This window comes from Eubalaena glacialis, chromosome 5 (genome assembly GCF_028564815.1).
Source record: "Eubalaena glacialis isolate mEubGla1 chromosome 5, mEubGla1.1.hap2.+ XY, whole genome shotgun sequence".
NCBI classification, from domain to species: domain Eukaryota; kingdom Metazoa; phylum Chordata; class Mammalia; order Artiodactyla; family Balaenidae; genus Eubalaena; species Eubalaena glacialis.
The window spans coordinates 52,563,204-52,578,716 of record NC_083720.1 but is presented as its reverse complement, the minus strand read 5'-3'; the positions used below and the strand labels follow the sequence as shown (position 1 = coordinate 52,578,716).

The 15,513-nt window shown below is 37.7% G+C and overlaps 1 protein-coding gene across 1 annotated transcript in view; it reads right to left on the bottom strand.

Moving 5' to 3' along the window:
- ANAPC4 (anaphase promoting complex subunit 4) overlaps positions 1 to 15,513 on the bottom strand; it is a 41,427-nt gene that overhangs the window by 18,487 nt on the left and 7,427 nt on the right. The window contains exons 8-18 of the mRNA XM_061191291.1: positions 15,252 to 15,336; positions 14,511 to 14,615; positions 13,125 to 13,208; positions 11,934 to 12,020; positions 11,450 to 11,514; positions 10,648 to 10,690; positions 10,463 to 10,539; positions 8,897 to 8,997; positions 8,761 to 8,812; positions 2,371 to 2,426; positions 7 to 53 (exon numbers count right to left, since the gene is read on the bottom strand). Of these exons, the coding sequence (XP_061047274.1) occupies positions 7 to 53; positions 2,371 to 2,426; positions 8,761 to 8,812; positions 8,897 to 8,997; positions 10,463 to 10,539; positions 10,648 to 10,690; positions 11,450 to 11,514; positions 11,934 to 12,020; positions 13,125 to 13,208; positions 14,511 to 14,615; positions 15,252 to 15,336 (802 nt within the window). The remainder of the gene's footprint in view (positions 1 to 6; positions 54 to 2,370; positions 2,427 to 8,760; positions 8,813 to 8,896; positions 8,998 to 10,462; positions 10,540 to 10,647; positions 10,691 to 11,449; positions 11,515 to 11,933; positions 12,021 to 13,124; positions 13,209 to 14,510; positions 14,616 to 15,251; positions 15,337 to 15,513) is intronic.

Genomic DNA, 15,513 nt, shown 5'->3' with positions numbered 1-15,513 from the left:
TATTACCTTATTCAGCTCAGGAAGTACGTGGTCTTCTGTCATTCTCAACATTGCTGGAAATATAAATTTTAAAACTATCTTTAAAGGGAAACTACAAACATAATTTTAATTATAGATGCATGTCAAAAACTAAATGTATTTCACTGGACTACATTTTCCATTTTCAACAGCTTCTTGTCACCAAGGAAAACTTATTTTTCTTCAAAGAACTAAAAGATGAAGAATTTAAATTCGATTTATATTTTCAGGTTCAAAATGGTTGGTATAGCAATCCTAAACTATTATTTTTCATTTTCTCCTTCAATTCAACCCACTGCCACTCCAGACAAACAAACCTAACTGCTGCCTTGAGCTAAGACTACGTGTGCAGGGATTCCTCCTAACTCGGTGATGTTTCTTCTCTTAAAATGTGCAAGCAATTCTTTCCTCCAAAAGTCTTAGAATACCAAAAAGATGTGTTTCTTTCCCTTGGGCTTTTTTGCTACATGAAGATATTTCCACTAAGACTTATGTGTGTAAACACACACTTACATGTGTGTATATATATATATTTATATACTTTAATATTGTGGTTGGTTCTTTTTGTCCTTTCATAGGGGTGTCTTTATCAATACCGTGTTTTCTATACATATTACATCCACCTAAGTCAAGAAATATGCTGCATGTGCTTTTGCATAGTGTTTGAATATGCTTCTTATGTTTGGTTGGGAAAAAGCATGTTGGACATTATTCTGCAAATATGGATTATTTTAAGAAACTGTTTTTAATTAATTCAAACTTCTAAATTATCTGAAAAACCAGCCATAATCTAGGTTCCACTCATTCATTTATCCACCCAAAAATTAATTATTGAGTGTAATATAGGTACTAGGGATACAGTAGTATAAAAGAAGTCCCTGCCTTCATGGAGACTTCATTTTACACAAGAGCAAACCAAGGTGAGAGCGCTAACTAGTGGCAGCACCCAGTTAGTTAGGTCTCCAGTTCTCCAATCCAGTGTGCTTTGCTCTAATGACAAGGACTGAGCAGTAATTCATTTATCTTCTAATGCAGCTTCTTATTACAGTTAGGACAGGCAATAAGAATATAAACTGCCTAATTACTCCAATAATTATCAGTAAAACCAAGCTACTACTTCTGTAAAAGAAAGTCACTTGTAAGGTTTCGTTTAATTTTAACATTGTACTTTATTCTCATTAACTCTGATATTAAACAGGCTGGCCTGATAAACACTCTGGCTCCCCATTCTGGCTAGTGTTGGTATGGTTTTGAGAAAAATCTAAGAATTTTAAATGTCAACATCTACAGATCGCTTTCATTTTTTTACTGAAAGCAATTATACTAGGCTAACAAATATGAAAAGTCTGTTTTAAAAATATGAGAATTAAAGATCTGGGCATTTGTTTCAAGGACATTAGCACATTACAGGTAATTTACTTTCTATTTTACTCTTTAGAATTTTAACAAATATGGGATAAATTCCATTTACGACTAAATTTTGCATATGTCGGAGGGAAATGTATGCTAAATTATTTCAAAGATATTAATAGAGGTCACAAAAATAGCAGTACAAATGGACCTAAATAAAATATATATATCCTGTAGAGTAAGCATTAAAACATTTAATATCAAGTCAGTAACTATTTGTTAATTACCTACAAATGCAAAGATACTGTGGAGACAAAAAGAAAGGCCACAAGTGGTCTGCATTCTATTTAGCTAGGGCATCATTGTCCAATAGAAGAGATAATGGAAATGTTCTAGTTCTGTGCTGTCCAACATGGTAGCCACTAACCACATGCGGCTCCTGAGCACTTAAAATGTGGCTAGCATGACTAAGGGACTGCGTTTATAATTCTACATAATTTCAACTAATTGAAACAGCCATATGTGACTAGTGGCTACCATAATGAATGGCACAGATCTAGAGACAGAAGACCAAAGTATAAAACAGGAGCTAAGCTATTCAAGGGCAGAGGTTTTGTCTTATTTTTTCTCCCCCTTTTCCCACAAATCTAACACCTAACAATACCTAATACAAAGCAGAGATTTAAAAAATGTTATTTTAACCTAAGGAGACATTACAAGGTAAGTAAGGGTCAATTCTCAGTGAGTGACAGAGACAATCAATGCTAGAAGGTGTATCTGCGGGGGTGGAGATGGGTGGGTGTATAGAAGAAATAAGACTGGCCATGTGTTGAAAACTGCTGAAACTGAGTGACGAGTAGAAGGCAGGTCACTTATACTATTCTCTCTACTTCAATAGGTATTTCAAATTTACTATAGTAATTGAAATATGCTAAATTGATACTCCCACAATTTTTTTAAAAAGTGTTAAAAATACAAGAATGCTTCATTCAATTCACTTACCCACATACAGCCACCGAAAAAATGCCTTGAAGTTTTTCATACTGCTATCTATAACTCTAGAAGATAAAAATAAATCAGAAATGAAATTATTATATGGGGTTCATGTATCATTGTTCAATTATTGTAGAATATAATAATCCTTTTTGTTCTATTATATCCTATCTGGATGACATTTAAGCCTTTACAACAGATTTAATAAAACACATACCCAAAAATAAAATTTCAAAAGAGCAAATCCTGATTCTTTTAAAAAATAAAGCAAATAACTCAGATTCTAACTGATTATAACAGCCTTTCCACAAACTGTGTAACAGTCTTTCCTTTCCGGGCACTCAGTAAAGTATGAAATCCTTTTCTAACTTTGGCAATAAAAGAAATCAGAAAAAATGTTGCCGGCACCATTCTCAGTTTAAAAAAAAATACTCACTGATCAGTAAGAAGAAAAAAACATCAGACACAACAGAAAATCATTATTATAAACTTGTAATATGTCACTACCACTACCTCTGATATCAATAGACATTACTTTTGGAAGTTGATTTTTTATCCTTACAGCAATGAATCTCAAAATTTGAATTTCCTTGGGCTTTACACAAATGTACCCCCAAGATTAAGGGTTATAAGTGGAAGTCATCTTCACTTTGATGAAACTGTCTCTGAATATAAAGATGGATATCATTTTTTTTTAAATCTCTTTGAGCTCACATCTGTAAGATAATTACTCTAAGCAAATAATATGTGCACTTTTCACCCCTAAATCTCAAAGTCCCTTCCAAGCATTAAATGTCATAATACTACTGGAGAAGTAGGTCAGCATCATTAACCTTTCTGTACACAGTAAAACACCTGACATAAAAGACTGTAACATCTCTTGCATTACCAAGCACTATGATCAAAATTCTCTTGCAGCAAAAATGAAAAACAGAAAAGACGTTCCCTTCTGTCTTTCCCAGTCAATACTCTCACCCCAACCCCAGGCAACCACTGATCTATTATAGGCTAATGTCAAAGTTCTCACTGCCTCAGTTTCTCCATTATAACCTAAAATAATGCTATATTCTACTTATCTCAAAGGAGGAAGAAGTTAAATCAAAAACTACCTTTCACTGAAAGGTGAAAGGTGATCACAGAAAGCTTAATATTTTATGCTTACTCTCTGCAAATACAGAGAACCAAAAAATTATTCAACATTCAGGAAAAGGAATATCATTTCTCCTCCTGCTTTGTTCTTTGAGCACACACATCTTTAATAAGCTCTACCTTCTAAAAGCCCATTAGGGGCTTCCCTGGTGGTGCAGTGGTTAAGAATCCGCCTGCCAATGCAGGGGACATGGGTTTGATCCCTGGTCCGGGAAGATCCCCCATGCCGTGGAGCAACTAAGCCCGTGTGCCACAACTACTGAGCCTGCGCTCTAGAGCCTGCGAGCCACAACTACTGAAGCCCGCGCACCTAGAGACCGTGCTCTGCAACAAGAGAAGCCACCGCAATGAGAAGCCCGCGCACCGCAAGGAAGAGTAGCCCCCGCTTGCCGCAACTAGAGAAAGCCCGTGCACAGCAACAAAGACCCAATGCAGCCAAAAATAAATAAATAAATTCATTAAAAGCCCATTAAAATGATGGTGGATTGGTGGGGAGAGGTGGATGTGTTATAAACTCACACACAAAAAGAGGACAGTAGAAAAAAATTTTTTTTAAGTTTCAGAAATGTCAAAAGCCGACAGAAGACTGGTGACTGGTGAAGGTCACCAGAGGCGGCCACGTGCCGGGCACTGTGGAAAGAGAGCAGCAAGGAATCATCTGCCCAGCAGAACCCCAAGGATACTCAGTCCTTAGAAACATCAAGTTCAACAGAAGACATTAGGATGATGTCCGGGGCTGGACAAAGGAGGACAAACTGAAACACAGAGTGGCCAATACACTCTTTCCCCCAAAATATGAATGCCTAGGCGTTTACTACCTTCCAGACAAAAACAGAGCTCTTCAAAGAAGCTGAATAAACTGGGAAGAGCCAAGGCGGTGCCAGGTAGGCACAGGCCACCCACAGCACAGGTCCGCATGCTCTGGCACTCATGCTGGCTTTGGGCTGCCCTGCACCCAGCAATTCCAAGCAACTTTAAACTGCCTCGCGAATAAATATGAGTAAACAATCGGGCATCAGGTTTTTGAAGAAAGCTTGCAACAAGAGACCAAAATAAACAGCAAAGTGACACATAAAGAGGAGATAATTCAGGGAGCGGCAGAGATTTTTTTAAAACTCTAACGTCCTCAGAGAGCTGTGAGAAGATGTCGCATCCACAAAGCAAGAGCACAGCTTTGAAAAATGATTAAACAAATATGAAAACACTTAGAAATTAAAAGACGGGACTGCCATAATAAGACATTCAATAGCATGGTTCAGGTCAATGATCTCATCCTCCACCTCACCTGGGCTATTTATTCTAAAGTTCACACCCTAGACCTTCATTACCAACATGAACCTTTTTGAAAAATTTACTTATTATTTTTGGCTGCATTGGGTCTTCGTTGTTGCACACGGGTTTTCTGTAGTTGCGGCGAGCGGGGGCTACTCTTTGTTGCGGTGCGTGGGCTTCTCATTGTGGTGGCTTCTCTTGCTGTGGAGCACGGGCTCTAGGCACGTGGGCTTCAGTAGTTGTGGCAAGCGGGCTCAGCAGCTGTGGCTCGCGGGCTCTAGAGCGCAGTCTCAGTAGTTGTGGTGCACGGGCTTAGCTGCTCCACAGCATGTGGGATCTTCCCGAACCAGGGCTCGAACCTGTGTCCCCTGCATTGGCAGGCAGATTCTTAACCACTGCGCCACCAGGGAAGTCCACCAACGTGAACATTTTAAATCTCAATTTAAAGCACCCTGCTCACCAACAACTATCTTTCCAGTGACTTTTCTCCAGTAGCCCATTCATCCCACCAGGGCTACCACTTACTAGTTCTACCACCTTTCACTGTCTCACACCCCCTCTGTGTCCTCACTTCCCTCCTAAACCAGTACAGATTTGAGGTTTACCATTTTAATCATGCCCTTGCTTCAATTTCTTGCCTCCCCTTTGCTTCCTTTTACTCACCAACCCTAGTATATCAAACTGCTCACCTACTCTGTGCTCCCACTCGAGCAGCTGACCCTGGCTGGAGAAAACCACACAGCCACGCTGGCTGGTCTCATTTTAACGCTCCTGCGAACGCTAACCAAGCAGCCCTTAGCACTACTGACGATCCTCCTGCTTCATCAGCCCATTCACGCTCCCACTGTACTAGACAAATGGCTCACACCTCTTCCTTTATTCTCAAAGCTCAGTACCACTTCCCCATCCTTACCTTCAGCTGATGACAGAACATTTCATATTTCCACTAAGATAATAAAAACAATTAGAAGTGAACATCCCCAAGCCCTCATCTGCTCATATACCAGCAACTGTGACCCCTGTCTTGGCCTTCTCTCCTGTAACTATGGAGGAACTATTTTTCCAGCCCCTTCCCTGACACACTAAATCCCATCCCCTCTTGAATCCTCTTGCTCTAGCAATCTTCCCTCTCTTTGCCATCTCAACTGTTCCCCTTCAGAAGAACATTCCCATCATATATAAATATGCTCTAATTTCTCCCATTGTAAAAAGAAAGAAAAACCCAACGACTATTTTTAAATGCTGGCCATTCCTTTTACAGCAAAACACAAGAGACTACATTTGCTGTTTTCTTTGCATCCGCTCTCATTCTGCATCATATCTGCTCCCATGACTCCACAGAAGTGGCTCTCATCAAGGTCACCCATCATCTATTCTGATAATATTCTGATCTATTCCACTTCTGGTCCTCACCTTACTTGACTCAGCAGCATTAGACAACCAATCCCTCATTCCTTCTTGCAACACATCCTTCACTCAGCCTGCAGGACACCCACTCCTTGGTCTTTCTGCCTCTCCGGTTTCTTTCGCTAGCTCCACATCAACCCCATTTCTAACACTGGAAAGCCCATCACCCAGTCTTCAGATCTCTCCTCTAAGCGCACTCACTATCTCATCCAGGTTCGTGGCTTAAAATAATACCAATGTGCTGATGGCTCCCAAATTTACATTTCCAGCCTGGATCCCTCACTTGAACATAATCTCATACAATCAACAACATGCTGGACAGCTCCACCAGGGTATCTACAGACATTTCAATTTAATATGCCTAATACATTGACCATGTGATCAAAATGAACATCAATAAGAAGAGGTAGACAGACACTGTTTGCCTCTGGATGTGACATCTTGAGAAGGACACTCCACTGATTATGTAATATTCTGGCCAGGGATATATAACCTGAATCAAACCATGAAAAAATCAGATAAACCCAAACTGAGGAACATAAAATACATATGTATTTCCTATATTCTCCCCCAAGTCTTCCCCATTTCAGTAAATGTTAGTCATACTCTACCAGGTGCTCAGGACCTAAACTCGTAATTATCCATGACTCCTTTATTTTTACCATCCATACAACCATTCAGCAATCTTGTTATTTCTACTTTCAAAATATATCCAGGTTCTGACCATTTCTGATTCTGACCACCATTTGTCTCATGGCTTCTGTCCTTGCCCTCATATAATCTATTCTCAATACCAAGTAAATAACAAGAGGGATCTCTTTAAACCTAAGTCATATCCTGTCGCTCCACTGCTAATAACTCCCTAAGAGCTTTTTATTATACCCAGAGTAAAAGCCACAGTCCTTACAACTGCCTACAGGCTCTACACAACCCGGCCCATCCTCTGTGACCTCTTTCAATTCATCCTCTACAGCTCACGTTGTTTTTCAAGTCACTTTAACGGTAGTGGCTCCTTGAGGTCCCTCAAATATGCCAGGCATGCTCCAAACTCAAGGCCTTTATACTTGCTGTCTCCTTTGCCCCCAAAATAACAGGGCTCACTCCCTCCTCTCTCCAACATCACCTTCTCAGTGAGGCCTTCCCTGACCAAAAAATTGCACCCCTACCCCCAGCATGCCCTAGGTCCTCCTTCCCTCATTAGCTTTTCCCACCACTACTTATCACTATCTGACTTGCTGTATGTTTTAATTATTCATTTCTTTATTCTCTCTCATCATGTAAGAATATAATATCTATGAAGGCAAGATTTTTTTTATCAGTTTTGTTCACTGCTATACCCTCAGCATCTAGAATAGTGTTTAAAACATAGTTAAATGCTCAATAATGGTCTATGATGAATGATAGCATTGGATAATTACGTCAAAAAAATTTCACAGGAAACAGAAAAGATATAAAAGAAATGAGAGTAAAAATAAAAGACATAGAGGATCAATCCATGAAGTCTAATATCTGACTAACTAGATTTCTAGAACAAAAATCTAGTTAAAAAAAGGAGAGGGAGAAGAGGAAATTATCAAAATAATAATACAACATAGAATTCAGGTTAAAATGGCATTTTCTTATTATGAGTACAACAAATGAGAAGACCCACATTTAAAACTCTATTGTGAAATTTCAACATATCAAGGATAAATAAAGGTTTTTGAGATGAGAAAAAAAATAGCACACAAAGGAATGAGAATCAGAAGCACCAGACCTTCCATTGGCAACAAAAAGGCCAAAATACAATGGAGCAAAGCTTTGAAAGTTCTATGAGAAAATGAATCCCCCTTCATAATCTATACCCAGTCAGAACCATCCATTAAGTGTGGCAGAAGGAGAAAAGACACAAAAGGACACAGAAAGCTTACCCTCACACATCCGTTTTCTAAGTTACTGGGAGATATTTTCCACAAAGTGATTAAATGAACCAAGAAACAGAGGAGATCCTGGAAGTAAGGATCCAACCCATGAAAGCAAAGAAGAAACTGCCAGGGCGGTGGCTGCACGAGATGGAGCCCGCACGCAGGCTGGTGCAGGCAGGGGGAGGCTAATGGAGGAGGCAGCAGGGACAGAGGGAGCTCCAGGGGTGTGACACTGCCCCTGAGACGGCGGAGAGCCTGAGGATGTGAGCAAGGCAGACTGTGCAAGGAGAAAGCAAGCAGAGTCTAGGAAAGACAGACACACAGAGAAGAATAATTTCTCAAAACTGATAAGTAAAAGAAAGGCAGTACAGTCATATAATTTAGAAATATGGAAGTAACCTACAGACCTAAAACCAGAAATAGTTACAAGGATTCCCTCTGGAAAGAGGACCTGGGGTGAGGATGGGCAGGACAGGAAAATACCACTTCAATGTATGAACCTGCTGTGCTATTGGATTGTTTTAATCATGTAAAGGTAAAATTTTGATAAAAACTTAAAAACTCATTTTTAGAAAATCACAACAATTTGCTAGGTTCTTATTTATAAGTAAAAAGTAAAACATTCTCAAGTCAATGATTCCAATATTCAAGTATCCCCAATACTTACTGAAGAAGTTCATTTGCCTTGAGTATGAAAGAACCCACTGCAGTAATAGCATCTAAAAGGAAGTAAATAAATAAATATCATTTGTCAAATAAGTAAAGTGGATTTAATGCATTCTATTGAGGAATTAAATTACCACCTTCAATTCCTGAAGCATCTAGTCCAAGAGGTTCATATTTTTGCTTCCATGAAGCCATTCCTTTCAGTTCACTCAAATGGTATAATAAAGACTCTGAGCCACTGTCAAAAACAGAGCAGAAACACCATCATCAAGGTGGCAGGCAGCTACTATCTTGCTTGAATATTTCTAAGTTTTCAGAAATAAAAACTGAAAGTAACTTTTTCTTTCTATGAGAAATAATTATTTCTCAAAATTATTTTGAAAAGCTGTAGAAGAATCATTTGGTTGTCATGACTAGTGAGATGAATATATGACCACAAGATTAAACTTTGTAAGATCAAATTATGCTCCACAGTTAGTCCTGGCACTTTTAAGATAGTCATATGGTCATATTGTTCACCCAACAGCTATGTATTTAACATTCAACAAATATTTATTAAGCTCCAACTTTAGGTCCGGCACTATGCTAAATACTGGGGACTTAACGGTGAACAAAACGAAAGGGTCCTCATGACACTAACAGTCTAATGGGGGAGACAGTCATAACCATACAATCAGACAGTATACCATTCCAACTACCATAAATGCCTTAAAGGAAACACACCAGGTGCAGGTCTAACAGAAGAACCTGATCTAATCTCGGGATTAGAGAAGGCTTCTCTGAACAAGTGAGATTTGAGCTGAGAGCTAGAGAATGCAAGTGAAGAACAGGGTGGGAGTGTTCCAGAAAGCAAAAGGGCTGTACAACAGCCCTGGGTAGGAGAAAAACTGTCAAGTTTGAGAAGGCCACCAGTGTAGATGAAGCAGATAGGCAGCCATCCAAAGGTATTAGTCCTAAGAAATGGGAAGGCACTGGAAGTTTTTAAATAAGAGTAACATGATCAGATCCACTGTGCAGAATATATTAGAGGGGCATAGTGTGGACTGGAGGAGACCAGGCCAGAAGGTCCTAAAGTGATCAAAGCGGGAGGTGATATAGTAAGGGCCGGGGTCTCAGCATAAAGAAATTTACCAAAATTTAAGTCAAACACTGAACCTCTACCTGCAAACTGCTTCACTGAGGTAGCTATAGCTAGAAACAGCATGAGACTTGAAGATCTGGGACAGTCTTGGCTCTGACACTTAATAACTTTGGGTCAGCTATATATAACCATTCTGAACTTCAGTTTCTTCTAAATGAGGATAATCATAACCAACACCTTGCCAAGGAGTTAAATGCAAAAATATATACATGCTTTTACATAACATATAAAATGATATACAAACTTACTTAATTTCACCACTCAAAAAAGGGTATATGCCCTATTCAAGACATACCTCATGGCTGTCTGGGTGAGATAAAAGCCCAGACAGGGCCTCGGGTGGTGAAAAGATGTTGGAAAGTTATTTCATAAAGCAGAATTACCATTATTGATTCTTTAAATCTTGGGCACTCCAAGAGTCCCCTCAAATGCTAATGCAACAATTTTAGCCAGAAGAGGCTCAAACAGAGAATGCGAGATGATGAAAAGAAGGTTGTAGAAAGAAGACCAATGCCAAGTACGTGTAGATGCAATACCAAAAGATTCTACATCACCTTCATACCTCTGTAAGTGACTTATAACCAATTTTTGTATACTGGAATATGATGACTCTATAGACTGGCCAAGCTTTTTTAAGCCCTAATTAAGAGAAAAAAAAGTATTCAGCATACAAGTAAGATACTATATGCCATTCTAAAAAAAATTAAGAATGTGTTCATAGCCATTAAAATACAAAAATAAGCACACCTTTACTGTTAACTGGTTCATTAAGAGGGTCTGAAGTTCAGCACTAGAATGAAAAAGAAAGTATTTTTAGTCTTCTCTATTCAAAATCTGAATGCATCACTTAAAACGTTTAAATTTCAAAGAACAAACAAGATTTTTAAACAAAATAAATAAAAAGAAATAGCCCAACAAAAATTAAGACTCTGTTGTACTCACAAAGAAATGGACAAAACAGGAAACAATAAAGTCTAGGAACAGACTGAAGTAGATATAAGGATGTACTATACGCTAAAATGGTATTTCACATCAGTAAGAAGAAGATGTAATACTCAATGAATTATACTGGGCAATTACCTAAACACTGAAAAAAAAAGAAGTTAGTCTTCCACAGCATATGACCGAATAAATCACATCTGGAACATGTAAATGGAAGAAAAACATAAACCACAAAAAAATCTTTGGAGGAAAATACAGATCTTTGAACACTCAATATGGGAAAGATCTTTTTAAGAATAATGTTAAGGCAAATACAATAAAGGAAAAGATTGATTTGGCTACATAGAATTTTAAAATTTTTATACATTTTAAAAGTACATATATAATATATTTACATATATTATACATACACTCAGAATGATCACATTTACGTAAAAAATAAATACGTGAATAAAAAAGCCTAGAAAAATATATACTACTTTTTTGGTCTTTGTGCACCAGAATTTTCTATTTTTTTTTTTTTTTTACAATGACTGTGAATTGCTTTTGAAATAAATTACTTTAAAAAGAGAAGGAAAAGCAGGAGTACCTAATATGAGCTCATTACCTTGCTTTCCCCCACAACAGCAAGTCCATGAATTCATCTTGCACTGATGTGGTTGTATTCTTTTCCTAGAGAAAGACCAATAAAATCATAATAGGTATTTTTTAAATTATAAGTATATTTATTCAAAATTACAGGAACATGACTCCCTTTCTTACCCTTAACCTTCTCTCAAATTCATATTTAAATGGATTATGTGAATAGCAGTTACAGGAAAACCACCAGTCAGCTCTTCCAACTCCTGTCCTTAATCCCCAAGCCCTACCAGCTCCACTTCACAATCCTGTCCCCACCTAAGTTGTACCAAGGGGAAGAGTTGGTGTATCACTCTCTGAGATAATAGTATGAGGTTAGACCAAACCGTCTGAAAGAAATCATGATCTGAGCCTTTTACAAAACAGACTGATTTTTCTCATGTCCTTCATGAAGTAAATAAGGATAACGTGCATTCTTTAACACCTTCCATGGGAAACTCCAGGTATATTACCTGCACAAACTTGGTGAGACGAGAATCCATCTGCATCAATATTTCTTCCCATGCTTCACACATACATGTCAGTGACAAATTTATATACTATTAACAAGAAGAAAAAAATATTAAAGTAGCAAAAAATATTTAAGTCAAGATGCTAACTAAATAATGCATGTTTCTTACTGTCAACTGTCTCAAAGAAATCCAAAATTTACTATAAATCACTTTTAACTCAGTTAAGCCTGAGAAAGAAAAGACCATAGCTAACACTTGATAATCACTTAACTATCAAACTTTCTCAAATTCAATTTTTATCTGGTAAAACAGATATTTTCCAGCTTTTTACATATAAGATGCATTTTATGTACATTAACTGTCAAAATGCTGACTGATCAACTGTTCAATTTTCAAACAGTATCCTTTTAAAAAGACACTAATCTCCAGAAATCTTTGACATGAAGTACTGTGACAGACTGAAAAAAGAAGGCCACAGTTCTTTGTAGCTCCTCTATGCAGATGTAGACTCAATTTCTCCAGTCCTTCAATCCGGGCTAGCCTTGGGTCTTAGTGTGACCAAAGCAGAAGTCTAAGGTCCCAGAATGTTTTGCATGCTTCCACTTGCACTCTTGACACCCCTGCCGTGGCCACCACTTCATGAACAAGCCTGGTCCAGCCGGCTGGGAGATGAGGAATGTGCAGTCCAGACAAAGCCATCACAGCTATGGGACACTTGGACCAGCCAGATGACCACCAATGTACGACCAAGCCCAGACCCGAATAGCTGAACCTGGCCCAGAACAACAGAACCTTCTAGCTGAGCCCAGCCCAAATCGTCAACTAAAACACCAATCACAAGCTAATTTGGGGTGCATTTATCATGTACAAAAGCTAACTGATATGATGTTTTCCATACTACTTTATTTGCAAAAACACTTTTAAAATTCCAAAATATTGTTTTATTTATGAGAATGTTTAAAAAGGTTTAAACTACTTTTTTTCTTTTCCTTTGGAGAAATAGAGATGGGTGAGAGATTTTCAATTAAATTTCTTTTTCTTGCTTTAATGGACATTATAAACTTGTCTATCAGATTAGACACCTCCGCCACATAAAGTTGGCTTTAAGAAGTAAGATCTTCAAGTTTTTTATTTACAGAACATTAGAAACTTACAGTAAACAGTCACATAAAACAAGCTATAAATAAATACCTGTAAAAGAGCTGAAATGTGAGTAAACTTTCTGGCCATTCGAGTTACTTCAGGTAAGAAAGAGTACAATAGATTGGTTTCAAGCTGTCAAATCAAAATAATAAAGTGAGTCACAAGCAGACATATTTACTTCTTTTAAAGAAGAGTCAAGGTCTAACTACATATCAGAAAGACTATGCCAGAATTCTGCTCCTTTTGAGCATAACAGTTTGGAGAGTAACAGAATATACTCTTAGGATTTTCTAATCTGCAGTGTCTAACTATGCACAGGTCACCCTCTCGAGGTTAGCAACCCCTTCTACATAGTTAGAATAAATGTAGTAATCTATTTTATAACACTCTTATGAGGAATTTAAAAAATGATCACAAATATCTGTAAAAAATTTAAAAGGAATTATAGTTATTGATAAATACAAGTGAAATATCTATTACAATGGTACATGAATTATCTCAATAAAGTTGTTTTAAAAATACCTATTACAAATTTCACATAAATAGTGAATCATTTTATTACAGCACCAAATGCAATCCTGGAAATCACATTTTCACAGAACCTCAAGATGAAGAGCAAATATGAACAACTGTTCCAGCAAACGTCAGGAAGTTAAGAGTTCTCTGATGTTCTGAATACAACGAATGTTGGAAGGCATCACATGCATCACATCTTGCATCTTTTCACCCTACTTTTGTTTGAGAGTTCATGCACACTTAGGCTAAGTGGCTGGGTTATCTGAGATGAAATTTTAGGGAAGATTTTCTTGAAGACAAGGCTACAATCTAAATACTCTACAGGAGCCCAGTTTCCACAATCTATGCTACAAATAGCACACAACGTAAAAGGTTTTTCCCAACATTAAGTAGTCATCTTACACAAGAGGCAGTGTGTTAGTTAAGAGCACCAACTCTGGAGCCAGACTGTGCAGCATCACTTTCCAGTGCTCACCAAGCAAATCACAGTTTGTGTGCCCATTTACTCAACTATAAAATGGGGATAATAATAGTACCTACCTATAAGGTTATTGTGAGGATTCAAATGAATTATACTGAATCACTCAGTACTGGGCACATATTAAACAATTAATAAATATTAGCTTTTATTATTACTAGGGTCAGAATCCAAAGAAAACACTTGGTACAAAGATGGAACTGGTATAGCAACGAGTTAATATGGTCATTAATAGACCGTATTAATTATGCTGTGTCATTGGAATAGTAAGGTATTCACCAGTAAGACTCTATATATAAGTCTTAGAAGCTCCAAGTCGATTTTTTTTGCTTTGTTTTGTTTTAATGACCATTAGAATCCAGTGAAATGGATAATAAAAAACTATAAAACCTTTAAAAATATATATTTACCCTCTGCTGCTATTAGGTTCCAGTACTCACCTGAAAGTATGAAACTTCTGGGGCACCACTGGTGGAAACTTCTGTGACCACTGACAATGATTTCAAATCACTTGATAGACATAATGCAAGACAAGTACCAACAATCTGTAAAACAGTCAAATCTCCATTATATTTAGTGTTATTGCTAGACTGCATCTGCTTACAATATAGGAGGCAAATATTCAGAGTTCTAAAAAGCAGAAACACATGCCTGGCTCCTGCCACACACGTGGCACATGAAGGCATGTGTCCTCTTAGTTGCAAGGACACAAACACACACCCCCAACAAGGGGCCCAAACTAAGTGTTGGAGAACTAACATTCCCACAGAGCCTATAACATTTTCTACCCTTTTAGGGAACAGTAAGAATAAGAAGAAAAAGATACGGAGAAGACCGAGACTGAGCAGAAGACTGCTTCTGATGACGTTTATCAAATTCCAATCACAAAGTGTAGCTCTTAAACACCACAAGGCTAGAAAAACATTAAATCATAATCCAGTGTATCATACCAATCTTTTTCTTAAGAAAAAAAATTTTGACTAATTCCACTAAGAGCCCCTGATCTTCATAGACATCATATCACTATTCTTAGTAGGAAAATTATCCTTTTAACATTTAAGAACAAATAATTCCAATAACTGAAATTAAGAAAAAAAGTAATGTTTTATTCTTTTTCCATAAATCAGTCAGCTGCTATATTCTAAGAGAAACAAAAAGGAAGATTTTAAAGAAAAACTTACCCCAGTGACTCGAGCAATTTTGAACATTCCATAAGCATAAAGCTCAATAAATGCAGAGCTTCCTCCAAGGACAAGAATATTGAGCCTAATTAAAAATAATGCAACAAGCTGAGGACAACAGAGAGGAGCGAGATCTTAAACCAAGACGTGCTCCTGCCCTCACATAATCTGCATGTTCAAGCTTCCTTGTTGGGGAGCTGAATCCCCCAACAAATTCACCAAGACTCTATCACAGTGGGCTTACTCCTTTCTTTCAAAGGAA